The following is a 24,195-nucleotide window of genomic DNA, read 5'->3' as shown; positions in this document are numbered from 1 at the left end:
TATCATTTAATATCCATTGGCATAACATTTACCGGATCAAAATCCGCGGCTAGATGTGTCCTCTTTTCCCCGGGAAAAGGTATGATTTTTACGGTGGTCCAAACCGCTGCTAGAACTACATTTAATTTTTTTTTTATTGTTTTTCTTTAAAAAAAAAAAAAAAAAGGTCTTAACAGGTAGACATTCATGATCGCTGGACCGCCAGGCAATTTCGTGGAAAGCCATTTTGCATCTCATATTAAGTAAACAAACAACCCAATGCATTAAATGAATAAGACAAAATCTGCTAAAAGGTGAGCCTGTGTGGCTGTCCTCTCCTGCAAAAGTGAGCTGCGAAATGGCTTTCCACAAAATTGCCTAGTAAATCACTAACAATAAATAGTATTGCAACTAAACCTTCTATTTAGAAACTGCTAGTCAAAGTAATAATCAATATAGCAAAAGAGGGGGAGAGCCCTTGAGTAAATCCCTAATAATAATCAATATGGATTTGGAACCCTGCTCTTTATTTCACACTTTTCTAACTAGCTAGCAGCCTCTACAAGGTAAATAGAATAGTATACCACCGAGAGAGGTGTGGCATTAAAAAAGACAAGGCCAATATCAATTTACAGAATTAAACCCTATTATAATGAGAGTCAGGGTTGCCTTAATAATCAAAATATCAAATTCCTAAACATTCCTTCCATAAAATAGAACGAACCCATGTACATAAAATCCTGCATTAATAGTTAAAAACGTGGCTCTATAGTAAAATTATCAAATCCTCAACTCTACCTTCCTCACGGGTTAATGTAAGAATCAGGATCCAACGAAGCCGAAGAAAAAGCCCCCATATTATTAAAAAAGGGTAGAGAATTCATGGCTTCATGAGGGTTCCTGACATGGCAAAATTCTCCCCTTTTATGAAGCAAGTTGTTGTAAGTAATTTCCTCATTATCCCACATCCCAAGTGGAGGCATTGGCAATGGAGGACAATTGTTATAATGAGTGAAGTGGCCATAACTTGACATGTTTCCCATCAATCTGCTCGCATCGAAGACAGACGAATTGTAAGAATAATCCAATGGAATGTATTGTTGATCCGACGGTTTGTAAGAAATGGGGAATGGTTGATTCGGAAATTCACACAACTCAGTGTTGTTCCAGTCCATATTCATGTAATGCAAGTGATTTTGGTTTGGCTGTGAATAAATCTCAATCTCTTTCCCTTTCATGCTATTTTGTACCTTAATCAATTCCAATCTGTTATTCACAATCTCCAATTTCGAGTCCAATTTGCTCAATAATTCTCTCAATTGTTGGTTTTGCAACCCATTTAATCGATTGTCCCAAGACGGGAAGAGCAATTCAGCATTTTGTCTTCGCCTTTGATCGAGCTCGCGTTCCATCTTCCTCTTTTTGTCCTCTAAAAAGCTTGAGAGATCGAGCTTTCTTCGATCTTGATCTTCTTTGCTGAGACCTCTATAGAGGTTGATAATTTTGCAAACTTCGTCTCGATTTTTAGGATATGTTTCAGTCTCGAAAGGTTGATTGCCTTCCGGTCCGAAACATATTAAGCACACATCGACACCGCATAGAGTTGCAAGCTCATAAGTTTTCTTGATGAGCCCTTTTCTTCTCTTCTTGAATGTCTCATTGCGAGATCTCTCACGATTGATCGGTTTTATGGGAAGTTTGGCACGGCCCATGTTATAATGATCTACAGGAGAGAAAAAAAAGATACCAAGATCAAACCTTCAAAACAACTGTGAAAATCACTATTACCTACTCAATCAAATTACCTAGTCAGTGTTTGGATGCAGGTAGCTACCTTGTAGATTAGTGCTATAAGTAGTCAACAGGGAAGAGACAAACATTTGATTTACCTAGGATTTACCTTGTACAGTAGTGATAAGTAATGTTTGGTTGCAAGCCTCGTATAGCAGTGGGAGAGGATGATATTACCAATATAAAAAGAGAAGAGAAGAAGGGGGGGGGGGGGGGGGAGAGAGAGAGATTTACCAAGCCACATTCTTTATTTTTTGAGAAATTTGGCTTGGAAAGTATAAGGAGCTGACATTGATGCCAGACAAGAAGTTATTACCTCTGAAACTTGTTTGATAGTCTCTAGGGATTTCGATGCTAAATTGGCAACCACACACTATAAAGTTACCAAAAGGTTCATTGTTTTTTCTTGGGAAATACTTGAGGATGCTAGACATGTGGCAACCAAACAGGCAGGTCATGGGTTCAAAACCTGGCAACTCCTTAATATAAAAAATTCATGTGTATGACCAACCCAAAAGGGGGGCCACATGTACAGTAACCTAAAAAAAGAGGGATCACACGGGAAGTGTTGAAATATAAATTATTATACAATACCAACTCTAAAAGCTTAAGCTTTTGGGGTAATTGGTTGTTTCACAGTCAGATCAGATAAAAAATTGGCATTTTAAAATTTAACAAGATGTTATAATAAGCCATGCAGTTAATGAACTAAATAATTAAAAAAATCTCTGATTATGATCCGAAAAAATCAGATATATCATTTGATTTCTGTTAACAAAATTGAATCATTCTTCGATTTGAGGAGTAAAAACGACAAAAACAATGGATGGAGCCACGAATTCCTCTAGTGTGGGCGAATAATGGTTGTCATATAGTAATAATATTTTTTTATAAAGCAAAACGAAAAAAAGATAGATTATACAGGCAAAGATAAACACAACAAAACCATAATCATATATAACTCAAACTCGACAGAACAGAAGAGATTTTAAATTCTGAATTGCTTATCTATTAAATTTTGGAAAAACTTAGGCAAATGATAAATGCGCCCCATCACTTGGGACACCCACCAGGAATGTATCAATGACTGCAGAGGGGATGATGTACTTCACGTAGAAGGATTCAACGGATTTGATTGCCATGTACACTGCAGTTGGGTGTCCTTTGTGATGAAAAGGGGTGCATTTATCATTTCCCAAAACTTAAGATCAGACAAATGAAGGTCAAATAATCAAGGTCAGAAAACAAGACATTGGAGTTCAATAAAAAAACATTAGATTTGGAATTTGTGGGTTTGATACATCCTGTGCTTTTGCTCATCAAGATTTATAGATCAAATAATCGAGGACCGAAAACAAGAAACTGGGTTTCAATAAAAAAAAACATTCGATTTGGAATTTGTGGGTTTGATACATGCTGTTACGGTCTTGAGTGGGGGTCCATCAAGGTAAGTGACTGGGTGGGACCCAGCCTGGTATCGGACAGGTTTAAAGAGCCTAGATGGAACATGCTAAGCTAAGCCTTTAAACATGACCCATACCAGGCTCGGTCCCGCCCAGCCCCATACCTAAGCAGACCACCACTCAGCACCGTAACACTCTCTAATGAGGCAGCAAACAATATTGGCATTGAAATAAATCTTTCAGCAACACATACAGAAAGGAAGAAGACAAAGGAACAAAGCGCAGCAAAAAAAAAAAACCAGGCTCCGTTTCTTTCTATGTAAAATTTGTTTTATGTTCATTCTTACAGCATAAAACAAATTTTACATCCATTTTTACGTCAAAAGAAACGTAGCATTATTGAATTCAACTAGATCTATGACAGCTCCTCCTCCAGATCAAAATCAGTAATCAAAATCCCAACCATTACAACCAAAATGAAGAAAAATCAAACAGAAACTACCAAATTGCTAAAAACGAAATGAGGAATGTGAGTTGGATTTTGATGATTATAATAGACTTTGAGAACTAAAAAGAAAACACCCATCAAAATACCAAGAGGCCATTTTGGGACAACCATGGATTCTAAGTTCTTTGTATAAGAACAGCTATACTATTCGAGCGCTTCAAAAGTTGGGGGATGGCACCATGGAAGGGAAAAGGGAAGATTCTCCAGCAAGAGTCCTTTTTAGCCACTATATGGAGACTACGAAAGGAAAGAAATGTAAGGATTTTCAAAGGTTATACGAAGGGAGGACAGTTTATCTTCAATAAAGCAATTGCTTTAACTATCTCGTGGGTGAAAACACTACCATCCTTTAGATTTGTTTGTGCATACGATCTATGGTATGGTTGGAGAGAGATATGTGGAGCGGATAGAAATGAGCCCAAAGTAATCATGGCTTGGGCGCCTCCTTCTCATGACATCCTAAAGTTGAATTTTGATGGATCTAGTATGGGCAATCGGGGCCCATAGGGTATTGATGGACTATTGAGGAACAATGAAGGAGGAATGATTTGGGCTTTTAGAGGACGCATTGGTGAAGCAGATGCAAATGAGGCGGAAGTTAGAGCAATCCATCAGGACATCATGTCCCTTCAAAATGTGGATTTAAACAAACTAGTGGTGGAAGGGGATTCACTAAATGTTATTAGATGGCTTTGTGGATCAAAAACAGTACCTTGGCGTTTTGTACCTTATTTTGATGAAATTAAGGATAATGTGGGGATGGCATCCATCTCTTATCCATCTCTTTTTAGCCAATGCTGAAGCAGAGAGACTTGCATGAGTTGGGTTGTTCAAAGGAAGCTAGGAAGGAACTCTCTGATTCTTTACCCCCACAGCTTTAATTAATTTGTTTTTTTTCTTTCTTTCTCTTCGGGTCTCTATTTGCTTTACTAGCCAATTTTCTGCAAAGGAATCTAGCGGCTCACTTTTGCGGGAGAGCACAGCCACATAGGTTCGCTTTTGCTGGAGAGAACAGCCACAAAGGCTCACTTTTAGATCTTGTCTTATTCATTTATTAGGTGCTTGGTCTCACCTGCGAAAGTGAGCTGTGAAATGGTTTTCTGCAAAATTGCCAAGCAAACCCACTAAACAAAAGGTACAAATTTTAGGAAAAATGGCACGAAAAGAGTGGGTCAGGAAGCAACAACAACATGTCCATCTGTAAACCAGAAGTCTCAATCTGTATTTACCACTGCTTAAGAAAAGGAAAAAAGGAAAAAAAAACAACAGAAACGAAAGAAGAGGAGAGGGGAGGAAGACAAGTTGGTTTAGTTGACAAGGTGTCATATATTTAAGTAAAAGGAGGAGAAGCTGAAGAAGTGATAAAAAAGGGTGGCCAGGCCATATAAGATTTTTGTCAAATAATAATCGTCTTCAAACGGCTAGTTGCTATGTCTGAGGGGTAGAATCGTCCTCAGAAAAGTTGCAATGTTGCATTAGAGATCTGTCTATGCTATTTAGAGGAGATTCAAGAAGCATCTCTCTTTGAAGATAGTTGCAGTAGGTGTGAAAGGTTGTGGGTGTCACATTTAAGTGGAAGCTCAGTCCGAATAAGAAATCCACTTCTAGAAAGTTAATCTCTATTGTGGTGATTCCTCCAACTTTGGCATAGTAGGCGTTGTTGTAAGACCTGCACATGAAAAAGGCCACACAGCCCTTAATAAGTGAATTATATTATTGAGTGGGTATTTTTATCTTTGTATGAGTTTTTGAAGTGTTTTGCCAACCATGGGAAGCTGTAGTAACAAACTAGAAATACTGCCAACTATAAGTTTGGCACTTTCACCTTTCCAATTTGTCTTATTTGATTTTTTTTATTTTTATTTTTTTTATGTTTTTTTTCTTCATTTTTATATACATGGTAAAATCCCTAATTTTAAGGGTGGCAATACCACAAGCCAAAAATGTAGAAGGAAAATTATGCTAGAAAATGTGATGATATTAAGTAAAAGGTAAATGGCATATTTTTAGTGGACTAAAATGCCGTTTGAATTAATGGTATTGACATCATTTTTTGTGTGACTCAATGCAAAATTTTCAAGTGAATAAGTGTGGAAGGGAGAAATGACAAGGAAAGGGTAAATGTCGGTTAGGGTCCCCCCTATTTTTTTTTTTTATAGGAACACCCACTTTAACATCTGTGTAAACTAAGAAGGGCGTGATAAGTGGTCTTGTTATGAGCAGTGATCTTTCAAAGACAGAAAATCTTAAGAAAATTTTCTCTTGAGTCTTTATAGTAGCATAGGTAAGAAAGAAGAGGTTTACCGCGTATGGAGCTGCTACAAATCAAGCTTCCCCAGCATTCTCAATTTGGGCTATTTCACAATGATTTGTTCTTTGGTCAGATTAGGAGATATTGATGGAGCGGAGATGATTTACAAAGAATGGTTGTCTGTGAAAACGAGCTATGATCCGAGAATATGCAACATTTTCATGGGTTGGTATGTTAGAGCAGGGTTGTTGAAGAAGGCCGAGGACTTTCTTGCCCACGTGCGTGAAATAGTAGGCAAGCCGAACCCAAACACATGGGAAATCCTAGCAGAAGGGTACATTAGAGACAAGCAAATTTCCAATGCCTTGTCTTGTATGAAGGAAGCTGCCACCATCAAGAGATCGGAGATCTGGCGACCAAGACCCGCAAATATAGCTTCCTTTCTGGCGCTTTGTGAGGAGCAAGCTGACATGGAAAGTGTGGATATGATATTGGAGGTCCTTGAGAAGGGGATATGCCTCGACATAGAGCCATACAAGTCATTGATTAAAACACACGTCAGAGGCGATATGAAAGCTGAAAGATTCGAGTCGTCCATAGATAGAGATGAGATTGATGGTGATGATGAAACTGAAATGCTTCTCAACCAAACCCATTGGGTACCAGATGCCCCCACATGCTAGTGTTTCTCGTCTTCTCTGGTAGGTTTTAGTACCATATTCCCATATGGGTCACTGAAGTTCAACTCACACGTGCTCTTCTATACTGTGAGAATCTCCAGATATTGATTGAAGTTGAAAATGACAGAGATATCCAACAACTACAAGGAATGTGGCATTTGGCTGCTAATCGTTATTGCAATACTTACACAGGAAGAAGACCCCCAAAAAAAAAAGAATAAAAAAAACTCCTGTAACTGATTTACAGTGACCTCAATATTATCTGGTTCAAGAACATCTGTTAAGGTGAGTTCCTTCTAAAAAAAATTCTCTTGAGATGCGTCTGCGTTTATGTGATTTTATAGGTGGCTTAGGGCAATGCAAATATAGTGATAAAGCACTGTAAGTAGAGATCACTAATCACTAGTGACAAAGAATAAAATGGAGTTGCTGTTCTTAGAAAAAAAAAGGGGGGGTTCAAGAGAAGACATCTAAGGCTGTCTACTTCAGGGAAATGTCAAAAACGATATGAACCCTGTAAATTGCCAGAAGAGTTCAAGGGCAAAAAAGAAAACCCCATCTTCTCTTACAAATCAAATGTCTCTTTCATTATCTTCAGATCTTCAGTGGGAGGCCTATTTTGTTTATTTTTTCTTAGTTACAAGTATCTGTCATTTTCTATGGGATATGAATATATTATCATTTTCTATGAGATATAGATATTTTTTACTGTGCCACTCTAAAATCTCTAATAGTCCCGAAAAGTCCACGCAAATGTAGCTGTCTTGCTTGTGCTTTAAAGGGCAAGCTTACATAGAGGCATCCTAGAAAGATATGTTAGAGCTGCTATGACTCTCGATGGCTTGGTCTTTCACATGGTAAAGAGATGATTGATAGGGATGAAGAAAGTGAAATGGCTGTGAACCAGAACTATGGAAGTCTTTGATATTCTTTTGCTGTTTCTAAATGTGGAACCAAACCCAAATGGGTCCATTTAACCACATTTGCTGGGATTCTTAGTCTCTTGGGTTGGTTTTTCTGGACCATAAGCCCATGAGGGACGTTGAATCTCACGAGCATTACTGGATTGTTTGAATTGCCATTAATGGGAGTTTCAAATGACTTAGGTTTAACTACTACTAAGAAACCTGGCATTTTGGGATTTCAGATTAAGGAACTTGCATGTGCATTCTGGTAAGTGAGTTTTACTGCCCAAAGGGCTTTTCTCATGTGTTGGGTCTCATATTGGCCACTCCCAATTTGGAACCATCGGAACCTTCTGTCACCTTGTAATATTAAAGATAAATTTCAATTTCACATTTGTGAGAAATTAGGGATTTTGTAGCAGCTCCTTAACATCCCCATCTCTAAGGGCATTGGGTTTTCTATTCTTATACTTAATTGGATCTCCATTGTTTTCCAAACTTAGTTTCCACGAAGATTCGTCCTTACAATCATCGTCACTGAGAGAATCAGCATAATTGGTAATACACGGAGTCTGAGTTTGCATTTTTTTTTTTGTTTGTTTCAAATCAAACAAAGACAAGAGAAAAAGAAACAGATGCAGGAATCAAACAATAAAGTAATAGCAAAAAAGCATACAGTCTGTGACAACAAAAACCCTAGAATGGAATAAAATCGGATCTAACAAAAATATTTCCTATCCATGGAGAAATGGTTCCGAATTCAACAGAAACTAACAACAAAACAGATTTACAAGAAAAAAGGAGAATAGAAGAAGAGATCTTAGGGTTTGGAGATTAGGATTCGAATGAGAAAAACAAATGAGAGAGAGGAAAAGAAACCCTAGGGTTTGGAGAAGCCGACCTGTTCTGGTGGGAAAATCCCCGCTTGGATTTCGAAGTTCGTCCCGTGTGAGAGATCTATTTGAGTTGGTGCCACTATTTTTTTATGTGAGAGATCTAATTTGGGAATCACCATAAATTAAGGTTGATTTAGAGGGACATCACCATAAATTAAGGTCCCTCTAAGTAAAAGTCGAATAGGGTTGGTTCAAGTTATCTTTTATCATGTGTCAAAAGGTAAGAAATTTTAAAAATAATTTTCCTTTTCAAACATTTCCAAAAATTCTTGCAATCCAAATGGGAAGTTTGCTTGTCGAGAATTCAAAATACATGAAAAGTGGATTTTAATGCTGGTATTCCATAGCCTCTTGATTTTACAAACTTTGGGACTTGTGTTGACTGCATTAAAGGAAAGCAAAAAAATTGGAAATTATAGATCTGAGGGGTCATTTGCAACTCTTTGTGTGAATGGTCAAAGGTATTTCATGTTCATTATCATTTAATATCCATTGGCATAACATTTACCGGATCAAAATCCGCGGCTAGATGTGTCCTCTTTTCCCCGGGAAAAGGTATGATTTTTACGGTGGTCCAAACCGCTGCTAGAACTACATTTAATTTTTTTATTGTTTTTCTTTAAGAAAAAAAAAAAGGGCCTTAACAGGTAGACATTCATGATCGCTGGACCGGCAGGCAATTTCGTGGAAAGCGATTTTGCATCTCATATTAAGGAAACAAACAACCCAATGCATTAAATGAATTAGACAAAATCTGCTAAAATGTGAGCCTGTGTGGCTGTCCTCTCCTGCAAAAGTGAGCTGCGAAATGGCTTTCCACAAAATTGCCTAGTAAATCCCTAATAATAAATAGTATTGCAACTAAACCTTCTATTTAGAAACTGCTAGTCAAAGTAATAATCAATATAGCAAAAGAGGGGGAGAGCCCTTGAGTAAATCCCTAATAATAATCAATATGGATTTGGAACCCTGCTCTTTATTTCACACTTTTCTAACTAGCTAGCAGCCTCTACAAGGTAAATAGAATAGTATACCACAGAGAGAGGTGTGGCATTAAAAAAAACAAGGCCAATATCAATTTACAGAATTAAACCCTATTATAATGAGAGTCAGAGTTGCCTTAATAATCAAAATATCAAATTCCTAAACATTCCTTCCATAAAATAGAACGAACCCATGTACATAAAATCCTGCACTAATAGTTAAAAACATGGCTCTATAGTAAAATTATCAAATCCTCAACTCTACCTTTCTCACGGGTTAATGTAAGAATCAGGATCCAACGAAGCCGAAGGAAAAGCCCCCATATTATTAAAAAAGGGTAGAGAATTCATGGCTTCATGAGGGTTCCTGACATGGCAAAATTCTCCCCTTTTATGAAGCAAGTTGTTGTAAGTAATTTCCTCATTATCCCACATCCCAAATGGAGGCATTGGCAATGGAGGACAATTGTTATAATGAGTGAAGTGGCCATAACTTGACATGTTTCCCATCAATCTGCTCGCATCGAAGACAGACGAATTGTAAGAATAATCCAATGGAATGTATTGTTGATCCGACGGTTTGTAAGAAATGGGGAATGGATGATTCAGAAATTCACACAACTCAGTGTTGTTCCAGTCCATATTCATGTAATGCAAGTGATTTTGGTTTGTCTTTGAATAAATCTCAATCTCTTTCCCTTTCATGCTATTTTGTACCTTAATCAATTCCAATCTGTTATTCACAATCTCCAATTTCGAGTCCAATTTGCTCAATAATTCCCTCAATTGTTGGTTTTGCAACCCATTTAATCGATTGTCCCAAGATGGGAAGAGCAATTCAGCATTTTGTCTTCGCCTCTGATCGAGCTCGCGTTCCTTCTTCCTCTTTTTGTCCTCTAAAAAGCTTGGGAGATCGAGCTTTCTTCGATCTTGATCTTCTTTGCTGAGACCTCTATAGAGGTTGATAATTTCGCCAACTTCGTCTCGATTTTTAGGATATGTTTCAGCCTCGAAAGGTTGATTGCCTTCCGGTCCGAAACATATTAAGCACACATCGACGCCGCATAGAGTTGCAAACTCGTAAGTTTTCTTGATGAGTCCTTTTCTTCTCTTCTTGAATGTCTCATTGCGAGATCTCTCACGATTGATCGGTTTTATGGGAAGTTTGGCACGGCCCATGTTATAATGATCTACAGGAGAAAAAAAGAAAGATAGCAAGATCAAACCTTCAAAACAACTGTGAAAATCACTATTACCTACTGAATCAAATTACCTAGTCAGTGTTTGGATGCAGGTAGTTACCTTGTAGATTAGTGCTATAAGTAGTCAATAGGGAGGAGACAAACATTTGATTTACCTAGGATTTACCTTGTACAGTAGTGATAAGTAATGTTTGGTTGCAAACCTCGTATAGCAGTGGGAGAGGGTGACATTACCAATATTGAAAGAGGAGAGAAGAGGAGGGGCGGGGGGGGGGGGGGGGAGAGTGAGAGAGAGAGAGATTTACCAAGCCACATTCTTTATTTTTTGAGAAATGTGGCTTGGAAAGTATAAGGAACTGACATTGATGCCACGTCACCAGACAAGAAGTTATTACCTCTGAAACTTGTTTGATAATCTCCAGGGATTTCGATGCTAAATTGGCAACCAAACACTATAAAGTTACCAAAAGGTTCATTGTTTTTCTTGGGAAATACCTGAGGATGCTAGACATGTGGCAACCAAACAGGCAGGTCATGTGTTCAAAACCTGGCAACTCCTTAGTATAAAAAATTCATGTGTATGACCGACCCAAAAGGGGGGCCACATGTACAGTAACCTCAAAAAAGAGGGATCACACGGGAAGTGTTGAAATATAAATGATTATACAATACCAACTCTAAAAGCTTAAGCTTTTGGGGTAATTGGTTGTTTCACAGTCAGATCATATAAAAAATTGGCATTTTAAAATTTAGCAAGATGTTATAATAAGCCATGCAATTAATGAACTAAATAATTAAAAAAAAACATTCGATTTGGAATTTGTGGGTTTGATACATGCTGTTACGGTCTTGAGTGGGGGTCCATCAAGGTAAGTGACTGGGTGGGACCCAGCCTGGTATCGGACAGGTTTAAAGAGCCTAGATGGAACATGCTAAGCTAAGCCTTTAAACATGACCCATACCAGGCTCGGTCCCGCCCAGCCCCATACCTAAGCAGACCACCACTCAGCACCGTAACACTATCTAATGAGGCAGCAAACAATATTGGCATTGAAATAAATCTTTCAACAACACATACAGAAAGGAAGAAGACAAAGGAACAAAGCGTAGCAAAAAAAAAAACCTGGCTCCGTTTCTTTCTATGTAAAATTTGTTTTATGTTCATTCTCATAGCATAAAACAAATTGCACAAACAAATCTAAAGGATGATAGTGTTTTCACCCACGAGATAGTTAAAGCAATTGCTTTATTGAAGATAAACTGTCCTCCCTTTGTATAACCTTTGAAAATCCTTACATTTCTTTCCTTCCATAGTCCCCATATAGTGGCTAAAAAGGACTCTTGCTGGAGAATCTTCCCTTTTCCCTTCCATGGTGCTATCCCCCAACTTTTGAAGAGCTCGAATAGTTTAGCTGTTCTTATACAAAGAACTTAGAATCCATGGTTGTCCCAAAATGGCCTTGTTTTTATAGTTTTGGTAACATGAAATAATTAGCAGATGGGGTTGAGCCTCTACCTCAGTTGGTAAAGACTATGCTTTTTCGCCCTGAGGTTGGGGAGGCCGGGGTTCCGATCCCATCTTGCCTATAAAAAAAAATGCAGACTGTGAAAGTTGGTAGTTGAGGGAATTTTATGTCATTGTCCCAAACTGCCGTTGTTTATAAAAACGAATTGGTTGTAAGACTTATTGCTTGGGAAGGATTTGAATCCAAGTCCATTTGGATTCGGACCCGCCAAGTTTCGCTATTTTTTCTCCGAATTAAAATATGTCGTACCTCGTTTTCTAATGTAGGACTAAACTTTTTGGGGGGAAAGAAAGCAAATTCAAATATTTGAACTTGGGTGGCAAAACTGTAAATAAGAGAAATCTTTAAAAAAAAAGCAAAGAGAATTTTGTATTAAAATGATCCACAAACAAAATGAGGAATGCTAGACTGAAGGGAGACCTCGCAAAAATGAGATGAAAGTGCTCTCCCATTGACGGCACGTCACCAAAGTGCATTTAACATTGGTTAACTTTTACATTTTTGAGTGATGTTCAGCTAATGGGGGAAGCCCTTTCATCTCATTTTTGCAAGGGCTCCCTTGCCAAGAATTCCTCCAACAAAATACAAACCTACGTATGGTTGCTCATTTTGGGGAGGGATTGGAGGAGTTTCAAATGCTTGAGATCTTCCAAAGATCTCTCCAAAGTATGTTTGGTTGTCATTTAGACCTTTGACCACTAGACAACTTCTAGACATTATTATTGCATTTTATCATAGGTGGCGCCTACGTGGCGATGAGTGGGGGTCCATCAAGGTAAGTGATTGGGTGGGACCCAACCTGGTCTGGGACAGGTTTAAAGGGCCTAGATGGAACATGATAAGCTAAGCCTTTAAACATGACCCATACCAGGCTCGGTCTCGCCCAGTCCCATACCTAAGCAGACCACCACTCAGCACCGTAACACTCTCTAATGAGGCAGCAAACAATATTGGCATTGAAATAAATCTTTCAGCAACACATACAGAAAGGAAGAAGACAAAGGAACAAAGCGCAGTAAAAAAAAAACCAGGCTTCGTTTCTTTCTATGTAAAATTTGTTTTATGTTCATTCTCACAGCATAAAAAAAATTTTACATCCATTTTTACGTCGAAAGAACCGGGGCATTCTTGAATTCAACTAGATCTATGACAGCTCCTCTTCCAAATCAAAATCAGTAATCAAAATCCCAACCATTACAACCAAAATGAAGAAAAATCAAACAGAAACTACCAAATTGCTAAAAACGAAATGAGGAATGTGAGTTGGATTTTGATGATTATAATAGACTTTGAGAACTAAAAAGAAAACACCCATCAAAATACCAAGAAAAAACAGAAAAAAAATGGCATTGAAATCATTTATTAATGTTGAGAACAAGAATGGAGACGAGGCCATTATCAATATGTATCAAACAAATCAGACAACCAAGAGGTACGCACCAATATGCATCAACAACTATCTTAAAATTTATGTTTTTATCCCTTTTTTTCACCTCTCTCTCTCTCTCTCTCTCTCTCTCTCTCTCTCTCTTTTAATGGAAAAACCATCTCATCTTTTCTAATAGGGACTGGAACAAACAAAGAAAGCAATCCATCCTATCTTTTCCAAACAGTAACTTAAATAAACAAATTACCCGTTCTAAACTCTTCCCTAACATGAACTGAATTAAAGAAAGCAACCCATGTCATCTTTTCGAAACAAGAACTGAAATAAACAAAGGAAAGAGAACAAAACATACCTTAGATTCACGAATTCACTGCTGCTCTTTTTTGGGTTTTGGCTCATGAAAACATGAATAAATAAGGATTGATGTTGTGTGATTTTCCGATAATTACAATAACCTTCTAAAAAGTTCGAGTACAGATATGCAGAAAAATTAGAAAATCTTGTAAGAATAGTAACCTGACATATTTATTACATCAATTAGAATCTTTTTAAGATCTTCAATATATTTAAATCTAATCTATTTTGAATGGGTCTTGTATATAAAATTAGAAATAAATCTAATCCATTTTGAATGAATCTTATATATAAAAATAGAAGTATTACATTCTAATTGCATTGATTAGATGCATGTAATCAATTTACTCAATTGATCATATCAATTTCAGCTTCTGCCAATCAAAAAATAATAATTCAGCTTCCAATTTAAGGCCCTGTTCGTTTGGGATTGTGGAAGCCGATTGTGATTATTTTGAGCCCAATAATTGATTTTGGACCCACAATCAGTTGTCATAATTTTAAACGAACATGGCCGAATTTTGAGTACAATAATCACAATCAGCTGTCACAATTCCAAACGAACAGCTTACAGCGCTAAGATTATGAAAACCGATTGTGAGGGCTAAACTGATTATTGGACTCAAATTTAAACGTGATTTTGAGTCTAATAATCAGTTTGGGACACAATAGTTTGTTATGATCTCAATCGAACAGGCCTTTAGTCTCGTGATGATCACCAGATTAACAGTTTTAATTACACTGGAGCCCAATGTGGGTCCCACAAACGACAAAATGCTCTCACATGTATGGATTATTATATGGTGGCCGAGAGTGAAGTTCAGTATATTTTCAAAAAGTTCAGTGGGGCCACTTCAGAGGATGATCAAAACCGTTCGTTTGTTACACCACAATGTAAGTAGGCTGTACCCCCAGCATATCAACTCCATAGGATGATTCTAACCCTCCAATCTATGTGAGGTTTCTATAATGTGTACTCCCTGTAGAGATCGAAGGTTTAGGATCATCCTATGGAGATGATATGCGGGGTACAATGTATTTACGTGGTGGATCATCTTTTGAAGTAGAGCCCACTGTACTTTTTCAAAAAATACTGGACTTCACGCTCGTCCACCATATAATAATGGTATTTTAGTAATTTTACTCTAGGGATTTGCTAGGGACCATCGCAGAATGCGCATTTCGCGGCTGGCTGTTGCATGTAAGGGCGCAACTCGGGGCCGGGTTGGGTCGGATTGAGGCCAACCCTAACCCAACCCGAGATAGCATTCCCTCAACCCTAACCCGACCCTCGGGTTGAGAATTGTCAACCCTAACCCAACCCCCCTCCAAATTGGGTCGGTTTGACTCGGGTTGGTTTCGGGTTCATCTAGGGCCAAACAGAAAAGTACAAGAAAAAAAAACATAATCCTAAGAAAATCATGATACAATTAGAGGACAGAGGTCGGGTCGGGTTGCCAAGGCCTCAACTCTAACCCAACCTGAAATTAAATCGGTTTGGCTTTTTCCAACCCTAACCCAACCCAACTCGGGAAAATGCCAACCCAAGCCAAGCCAAAATCGGGTTGAACCCGACCCAAGTTGCACCCCTAGTTGCATGTGAGGGCAGCCACACAGGCTCACTTTTCAACAGGTTTTGTCGTATTTGTTTAATTCATCCAAAGTGGCCGCTCTCACATGCAAAAGCCAGCCGCAAAATGTCTTTCCACGATGGTCCCTAGCAAATCCCTTTATTATAATAGGTTTATTATAAGTTGTTGCTCTTATAAGTTCCAAACCGTCCATATGATGGGCCATAATGTAAATAGGTTGTTCCTTAAAAATCATTTCTATAGGATGATCCAAACCCTCAGCGTATTATGGAAACTTCTATAGATCGGAGGGCTAGGATCATAATATGGAAATGATTTTCTTGGGACACAGCCTATTTACGTTGGGTTCCATCACATGGATGGTTTGGATAGTCCTATGATGTGGTCCGTACAGTGCTTTCTGAAAAATAGGGGACTATAAGGGCTTACACCATATAAAATCTCATACTTAAGCTCTGTTTGGTTGCTTGTAGATGGCTGGGAGATTAGGAGAAGAAGAAGTCAAAGAGAAATAGACAAGCATGGAAGATGAGGAGAAGATTAGGAGGAAGATTTGTGAGTAGTATTTGGTTGCGCGAGAAGATTAGCAGAAGATGTAGGGTGTTGTTATCAAAATAGAAAGGGTGGAATAGAGAGAAAGAATAAGACAAGAATCTTCTCTGAATTCCCCACACAAATTTCACCATTTTGGTGAAAAGATGGGAGAAGATTATGGGGGCATCTTCGCCAAGTAGGTGCCACCTAGGATAAAGTGCAATAATAATGTCTAGAAGTTGTCTAGTGGTCAACAGTCTAAATGACAACCAAACATGCTTTGGGGAGATCTTTCGAAGATCTCAAGCATTTGAAACTCCTACAATCCCTCCAAAATGAGCAACCATGCGTATGTTTTTATTTTGTTGGAGGAATTCTTGGCTGAAGGGAGCCCTTGCAAAAATAAGATGAAAGGGCTCCCCCATTAGATGAACATCACTCAAAAATGTAATAGTCGACCAAAGTTAAATGCACTTTGGTGACGTGCAGCCAATAGGGGAGCCCTTTCATCTCATTTTTGCAAGGACTCCCTTCAGTCTAGCATTCCTTATTTTGTTGGTGGATCATTTTAATACAAAATTCTCTTTTGGTTTTTTTGAAAGATTTCTCTTATTTACAGTTTTGCCACCCAAATTTAAATATTTGAATTTGTTTTCTTTCCCCTCAAAAAGTTTAGTCCTACAATGGAAAATGAGGTACGGCGTATTTTAATTTGGAGAAAAAATAGCGAAACTTGGCAGGTCGGAATCCAAATGGTCTCGGATTCAAATCCTTCCCAAGTATAAGTCTTCGGGCTACAACCAATTCGTCTTTCTAAACAACGGCAGTTTGGAACAATGACATAAAACTCCCTCAACTACCGACTTTCACAGTCTGCATTTTTTTTTTATAGGCAAGATGGAATTTCACCCCGGCCTCCCCAACCTCAGGGTGAAAAAGCATAGTATTTACCAACTGAGGTAGAGGCTCAACCCCATGTGCTAATTATTTCAGAAAAATGAGTCTTTCTTGGCTACTCTCGCACACAGAAAGGGTATAAGTATTACAATCCTACCCTTCAACGATCCTTTGTCTATACTGACGTCACCTTCTTTTGATGACACCTCATATTTTTCTGACTGTGACACTGATCCTTTTCCTACATCTGGTTTGCCTCTCCCTATACCTGTTTATGTTGGGAATAAAAATTTGTAGTAGGTTAGCCCTAATTGGGGTTTCTAGTAAAATGGGGTTTTTTCTTTGTAAAAGAGGGTTTCTAATTGGGATTTTTCACCCAAATTTGTTGAAAAGACATGCAAGTTGGATCGGAAGGTGCAAATCTGCCATGGAAAATGCAACTTGTTGGATCGTGCTTTTATTTGAGTTTTGATGATCATTTTCTCTTCTAATTCTTCTTCTGTAAGAGACCTTCAGAGTTGGACTTTTCATATCATTTTCTACAAGAGAACTTTAGAATGGCTGGTCGAGTTGTGATTAATGGAGGTAAATCAATGTTCTTGAGTTGCTTGTTGAAATTCAAGAGAATTGAACTCTAGATCCGTGAGTTTTGCAAATATCTCTCAGATCTGGAACTCGATCCCTAATTTCTTGATCGATGTGGAAAAGTCACAATATGTAGAATTTGTGTCAATACTCCCCTTCTCTCTTCCCTCCACTACCTCAACTTATCACCATTAAACTCTTTCATGATAACATTTTCTTTGGAAAGGTCAAATTGTTCTAATTGGAAGTTCCTAGGGCATGCTTGATCATCTTGAGAATTAGTCATACCCCCTAAAGAAATTGTAAGGTAGAGAGGAACAATGGACAGAGTGGAAGGGATTCAAGCTCCCGCTGGTTTACATAATCCAAAATATGATTCTTAGTACACCACGGAGAAATTGATAGTTGCGTGCATTCTTTCCAACTTACCCAAGCCAAGAGCCAACTTATGAACAAAGCAAACACACCCAAAGACTCATGGAGGTAATGGAAAGGGCTGTTACCAAACTATAAAAACAAGGCCATTTTGGGACAACCATGGATTCTAAGTTCTTTGTATAAGAACAGCTAAACTATTCAAGCTCTTCAAAAGTTGGGGGATGGCCCCATGAAAGGGAAAAGGAAGATTCTCCAGCGAGCGTCCTTTTTAGCCACTATATGGGTACTATGGAAGGAAAGAAATGCAAGGATTTTCAAAGGTTATGCATTTGGAGGATAGTATATCTTCAATAAAGCAATTGCTTTAGGTATCTCCTGGGTGAAAACACTACCATCCTTTAGATTTGTTTGTGCATGCGATCTATGGTATGGTTGGAGAGAGATATGTGGAGCGGATAGAAGTGAGCCCAAAGTAATCACGGCTTGGGCGCCTCCTTCTCATGGCATCCTAAAGTTGAATTTTGATGGATCTAGTATGGGCAATCGGGGCTCATAGGGTGTTGGTGGACTATTGAGGAACGGTGAAGGAGGAATGATTGGGGCTTTTAGAGGATGCTTAGAGGATGCATTGGTGAAGCAGATGCAAATGAGGCGGAAGTTAGAGCAATCCATCACGACATCATGTCCCTTCAAAATGTGGATTTAAACAAACTAGTGGTGGAAGGGGATTCACTAAATGTTATTAGATGGCTTTGTGGATCAAAAACAGTACCTTGGCGTTTTGCACCTTATTTTGATGAAATTAAGGATAGGGTGGGGATGGCATCCATCTCTTTTTCACATGTTAGGCTCTCTGCCAATGCTGAAGCAGAGAGACTTGCATGAGTTGGGTTGTTCAAAGAAAGCTTGGAAGGAACTCTCTGATTCTTTACCCCCATAGCTTTAATTAATTTGTTTTTTTTCTTTCTTTCTCTTCAGGTCTCTATTTGCTTTACTAGCCAATTTTCTGCACAGGCATCTAGCGGCTCACTTTTGCGGGAGAGCACAGCCACATAGGTTCGCTTTTGCTGGAGAGAACAGCCACAAAGGCTCACTTTTAGATCTTGTCTTATTCATTTATGAGGTGCTTGTTAAGGTACAAATTTTAGGGAAAATGGCACGAAAAGAGTGGGTCAGGAAGCAACAAGAACATGTCCATCTGTAAACCAGAAGTCTCAATCTGTATTTACGACTGCTTAAGAAAAAGAAAAAAGGAAAAATAAACAACAGAAAAGAAAGAAGAGGAGAGGGGAGGAAGACAAGTTGGTTTAGTTGACAAGGTGTCATATATTTAAGTAAAAAGAGGAGAAGCTGAAGAAGTGATAAAAAAGGGTGGCCAGGCCATATAAGATTTTTGTCAAATAATAATAGTCTTCAAACGGCTAGTTGCTGTGTCTGAGGAGTAGAATCGTCCTCAGAAAAGTTGCAATGTAACATTAGAGATCTGTCTATGCTATTTAGAGGAGATTCAAGAAGCATCTCTCTTTGAAGATAGTTGCAGTAGGTGTGAAAGGTTGTGGGTCTCACATTTAAGTGGAAGCTCAGTCCGAATAAGAAATCCACTTCTAGAATGTTCATCTCTATTGTGGTGATTCCTCCAACTTTGGCATAGTAGGCGTTGTTGTAAGACCTGCACATGAAAAAGGCCACACAACCCTTAATAAATGAATTATATTATTGAGTGGGTATTTTTATCTTTGTATGAGTTTTTGAAGTGTTTTGCCAAGCATGGGAAGCTGTAGTAACAAACTAGAAATACTGCCAACTATAAGTTTGGCACTTTCACCTTTCCAATTTGTCTTATTTGATTTTTTTTATTTTTTTTTTCTTCATTTTTATATACATGGTAAAATCCCTAATTTTAAGGGTGGCAATACCACAAGCCAAAAATGTAGAAGGAAAAAATTATGCTAGAAAATGTGATGATATTAAGTAAAAGGTAAATGGCATATTTTTAGTGGACTAAAATGCCTTTTGAATTAATGGTATTGACATCATTTTTTGTGTGACTCGATGCAAAATTTTCAAGGGAATAAGTGTGGAAGGGAGAAATGACAAGGGTAAATTCGGTTAAGGGTCCCCCCTTCTTTTCTTTTCTTTTTTATAGGAACACCCACTTTAACATGTGTGTAAACTAAGAAGGGCGTGATAAGCGGTCTTGTTATGAGCAGTGATCTTTCAAAGACAGAAAATCTTAAGAAAATTTTGGAATTATGACCATTCCTAAAGCAGAAATTTCACAAGAAAAAGTTAAAGAAAGTGAACAGAATAAGAAGCTGTAAACAGCTAACAGAGAAGTTTTAAACTCACATTCACACCCCTTGTTCTATATCATTTTCCTTATTCTTAACTTCCATCTAGCTGTCAACTTCAAATGCAAGACTATCAAAGTTAAAGAGTGGTGTACTTCCATAAAAAAAACAAGAGAGTACGCAAATATAAGCTCCCTTCCAGAGAAGCGCTTTTAAGAAAACTCAAGAGAAATGACAAGCAAAACCAAGAAGAAAACTTCCTAAATGGGGTAGGGATACCCTATGTCATTACAAAAAAAAAAGAATGGAAAAGAAAAAATAATAGAAAGAAAGAAAAATACCCATTTAGGAAGTTCTCTACTTCTTTTGAGATTTTTAGAAACACGGAACAACGAAAAAGAGAAGCAAAAACCCTAGAAATGGACCAAGAAAGTGAGAACCTTATGAAACTCTTACCGGAATATAAAAACCATGAAGGATTCAAAATAAAAAATAAAAAACAATGTTAGAGGATTTTGGGAAATGATATCAGCACTGCAATATTTTGATAATTCTGTGGTCCTAGATTGTTTTTTCTTTTTTAATAGGTTTGTAGGAGCTTTCCCGAACTGTAATAACCTTTTGACAGCCCTTTAAATACTAAAAGACAAAAAAGCAACGGCGGAAATATCAAAACATGGCAGTGCTGATATCATTTCCCAGTATTTTTTATCTCTTTATAAACTTGAAATACCAAGAAGGGTCCCCTGTTCCCACATTAACCATGGAAATTCAAGTTATGATACTTAAGAGAAGAAATAAATTAAAATACTAAGATTTTTCAAGAACCCCATGAACCAAAACAAGAATTGAAGATTTGGGTACCCACTCTGAAATCACCAGCTACATCAGAAAATAACCCAAATAAAACAAACCCAGAGACTGAAATACCAAAATAAAAAAAAAGGAAAGAAAGGAAAAACAAGGCAAATGATATCGGCACTACCATGTGTTAATAATTACACTAACTCATATTGTCTTTTCTGTTTTAAACAGCTGTCAAAGGGTATTACAGTTCCCTAAAAGCTCTCAGAAGCCAATTAAAGCATAAAAGACAAACCTTAGTTTGTGCAATTATTAAAACATTGGCGTGTCTGCCAATTAAGTTAGAAAATGTAAAACCCATTTTAGAAAATCACTGATACTCACATATCATCCATGAATTTGGCAGATACCATGATGCTGGTGATGAGGAGCCGATGAATGCTGAACGAATTGATCACCACCGTTGGATTTCGCTCCGCAAATCGATCCAGATAAACATAAGAAACAACAAAGCAAGATGGGCTGCAATTCGCGTATTTGAATATCCTTTCCAAGTAGGTTTGGATTGAGATGGTGGGCCTGGTTAGGCCATGGAAGACAGAGATACTCTGCGTTTCTGACCGTTGGATCAAATCGTTCGTATCAGTGACCCTCTGTAGTAGAGAAGAGAGGAAGCTTATGACCTTTGGTATCATAAAATGAGCATTTTCAAGCTCTGCCATTGACGCCTGTAGAATAAGCTCTTAGAGCTCTGAAACTACATGTGCTATTAAAAACTGGGCTCAGATATAAGAACGGGCAATATACCCCAAATACCTAAGGACTTCAATATTACATACTTGTCCCTCAGCATTTGATTATTATTAAACAAAGCTAGATTCTAGTCTTAGTACTGATAATGATAATCCTGTCTAGTTGTTTTTTTTTTCCCTGGAATGTAAATTCACGGAAAATTAAAAATACGGTGCCTGTTAGGGTCCTTCCTAAGTCCTAACATACACCCTGTGGGCCCTTTCTGTGATCAAATCCGTTGGTCTGTGTATCTACTATCTATCACAAAAAACCCAATTACCAAACACTTTATAGTAAGGGATTTGCTAGGAAATTTGACACTTTATAGTAAGGGATTTGCTAGGAAATTTGACTTTTGCACGAGAGAACAGCCACACAGGCTCACTTTTCAGCACATTTTGTCTTTCCAGAATAATAATGTGAAAAATGTGAAATATACAGGATAATGTTAGAGTATGAAGATCCCACCGTTGGATCATCTTGATGGAAGATTAGGAAAGTTGATTGGATGGAGCAAACTTAATAAATTAGGATTTAAGATTTGATTTGATTTGGTGGTAAATTGAGGTAGGTAAGCTTATTAGGTAACTAGATTAGATTTAAATTATCTCTTTCTCTTCTCACTTAATCTCTTTCCATGTTTATTATATTCTTCTTTATATGTTCATCATGTAAGTGCTCTATATAAGCACCATCGATTCTCTTTGTAATGTATCCAAGTTTAGTGAAATTACTAGAAAATTTTATAGATAATGTCATCAGATGAATGATATAGATCATTTGAAGACAATTTTCTAAATATTTAGGATTTGTATTACAAAGTGTTGGTTATTGGATTTTTTGTGGCATCGTTACCAACTCTATTAGACATTTTAATTATTTACTATTGAAGGATTAGACGATCCTAATGAGAAAAGGAAAATAATATAGACCGATGAGCCAATTTTGTGATCAAACCATTCATTTGATGCCCCTTCAATATATGGGTCGCTCGAATTCAAATAGAAAAAAAACCCAATACGTTGTGTTCTTCATAAGTTTTCATTTTCGGCTTTTGTAGAGTGGGCGAAACAGGCGAAACAAAATCAAGTGGAGCGATTCCTAGTTGCTCCAAAATGTGCAGAAGTGCTGCGGGGAACGGAAATGATAAGTTCACCCCTATTTTATTTTAGACACCATTAATTTACAGAAAAATTTCAATGGCTGGAATTTTCAGTGAGATTTTGTTGGCACATTGAGCACCAAAAATAATTAATTTTAATTATTACAATAATTGTTTTTTTATTTTTTAGAGGAAAGTGTTCCTGAGCTATAGCTTATCTAAGCTTATCTAAGTTATAGCTCAAAAACACATTTGTGGCCCCACATTTTTTGGGGGATCCTAAGCATTCATTTGGAATGCCCTTCTATGGATAGGATGTGTACTAAAAACCAGCACTATAGGATCATCCTAACCCAATCAAAGGTGGAGTGAAAAATGAACAGACACTTTGTGTCTATGTTTCTGCCCATTTTTTGCCTCAACATATGGCCGGGTTATTATAATAATTGTTTTTTTTTTTTTTTATCCTATTTTTTTTAGAAATGGTTATTGGGAGGGGTGGTTGTGAATTGGTTATTGGGTAACCAACCTAATTATTGTAATTTTTTTACCTTGACGCCTAAGAAAAGATTTACTAAAGGTCACATTAATGATAGAGGGGTAAATTCGGAATTTTAAAACTTAAGAAGGCCATAATGAGAAGAAAAAGGACGATAACTTTACAGCAAAAGGTTAATCTGTACTGGGACAATAACATGCTGGCAATGTACACATCATCCTCCTTACCGTCTTTGTCGGCGTGATTTTGATTAAATGTTTTGAATCCCCAAATTACCCCTCTTACTATCAATTTATTACAAAAACACCTTGCTTTGACCAAAATAGAAATCTTCTAATTGGTGTTTGCATTTTGTATGTTTGGAAAGTACGTTAGCCGGATAAGTACAAGTGGGGCCAACAATAGCCGACAAAGTTCGGCATTAGTCGATCCTGACCGTTGATTTATGGGTTTTAAATAAATAGGTAGGGAATAAAAATGCAACGGTCCACATTCAACGAAAGAAATTTCTAAGTACAAAAGAGCAAGGATAGCAGAAAAGGAGATATTTTTGGACATAATGGATGGATGAGATCCACTTTCAGTCAATCCATTCACTATATTGGGCCCCACCGTAATGACCTAAAAATCCTGTTCTCTGGAGTCTAGACTATCCTGACCGTTTGTTCAACTGCCTGACAAATGAACATGGGGGTCCACATTCAATGGCAGGAAAGATTCATTGGCTTATAAAAAATATTAGGGGTCTTGCGTGCTCATCAAAACATATAGTAGTATGTTTAATGGGAAGTTGAATGAGAAGTTCGACCCTATTTTTTACTTGGGACAGTCCTCTCTAGTGTAAAAGAGTAGTCAT

General features: G+C 37.6%; 3 protein-coding genes across 4 annotated transcripts; all 3 read right to left on the bottom strand.

Annotated features, from left to right (window-relative positions):
* Positions 1-487: 487 nt before the first annotated feature.
* Positions 488-8,576, bottom strand: LOC143884889 (agamous-like MADS-box protein AGL11). The gene is made up of 2 exons (XM_077388733.1): positions 8,419-8,576; positions 488-1,702 (listed from the first exon to the last, which is right to left on the bottom strand). The coding sequence occupies exon 2, from the start codon at positions 1,689-1,691 to the stop codon at positions 783-785; it is 909 nt and encodes a 302-aa protein (XP_077244848.1). The 5' UTR covers positions 1,692-1,702; positions 8,419-8,576; the 3' UTR covers positions 488-782.
* On the bottom strand, positions 4,850-21,707 carry LOC143884890 (cyclin-U4-1-like). Of its 2 annotated transcripts, none has more exons than XM_077388735.1 (2): positions 21,331-21,707; positions 4,850-5,350 (listed from the first exon to the last, which is right to left on the bottom strand). In XM_077388735.1, exons 1-2 carry the CDS (start codon positions 21,666-21,668, stop codon positions 5,110-5,112), a joined length of 579 nt encoding a protein of 192 aa, XP_077244850.1. In that variant the 5' UTR covers positions 21,669-21,707; the 3' UTR covers positions 4,850-5,109. The 2 variants fall into 2 exon arrangements, with proteins under 2 accessions (XP_077244850.1, XP_077244849.1); XM_077388734.1 differs by lacking the exon at positions 4,850-5,350 and adding an exon at positions 18,963-19,520.
* On the bottom strand, positions 9,387-13,962 carry LOC143883455 (MADS-box protein FBP24-like). The gene is made up of 2 exons (XM_077386806.1): positions 13,864-13,962; positions 9,387-10,586 (listed from the first exon to the last, which is right to left on the bottom strand). The coding sequence occupies exon 2, from the start codon at positions 10,573-10,575 to the stop codon at positions 9,667-9,669; it is 909 nt and encodes a 302-aa protein (XP_077242921.1). The 5' UTR covers positions 10,576-10,586; positions 13,864-13,962; the 3' UTR covers positions 9,387-9,666.
* Positions 21,708-24,195: the final 2,488 nt, after the last annotated feature.

The sequence above is a fragment of the Tasmannia lanceolata genome, unplaced genomic scaffold (genome assembly GCF_043159265.1).
Source record: "Tasmannia lanceolata isolate RefF3 unplaced genomic scaffold, GAP_Taslan_0.1 ptg000008l, whole genome shotgun sequence".
Lineage (NCBI taxonomy): Eukaryota > Viridiplantae > Streptophyta > Magnoliopsida > Canellales > Winteraceae > Tasmannia > Tasmannia lanceolata.
Note: the sequence above shows the minus strand (reverse complement) of the source record. Positions and strands in the feature narration are given on the sequence as shown.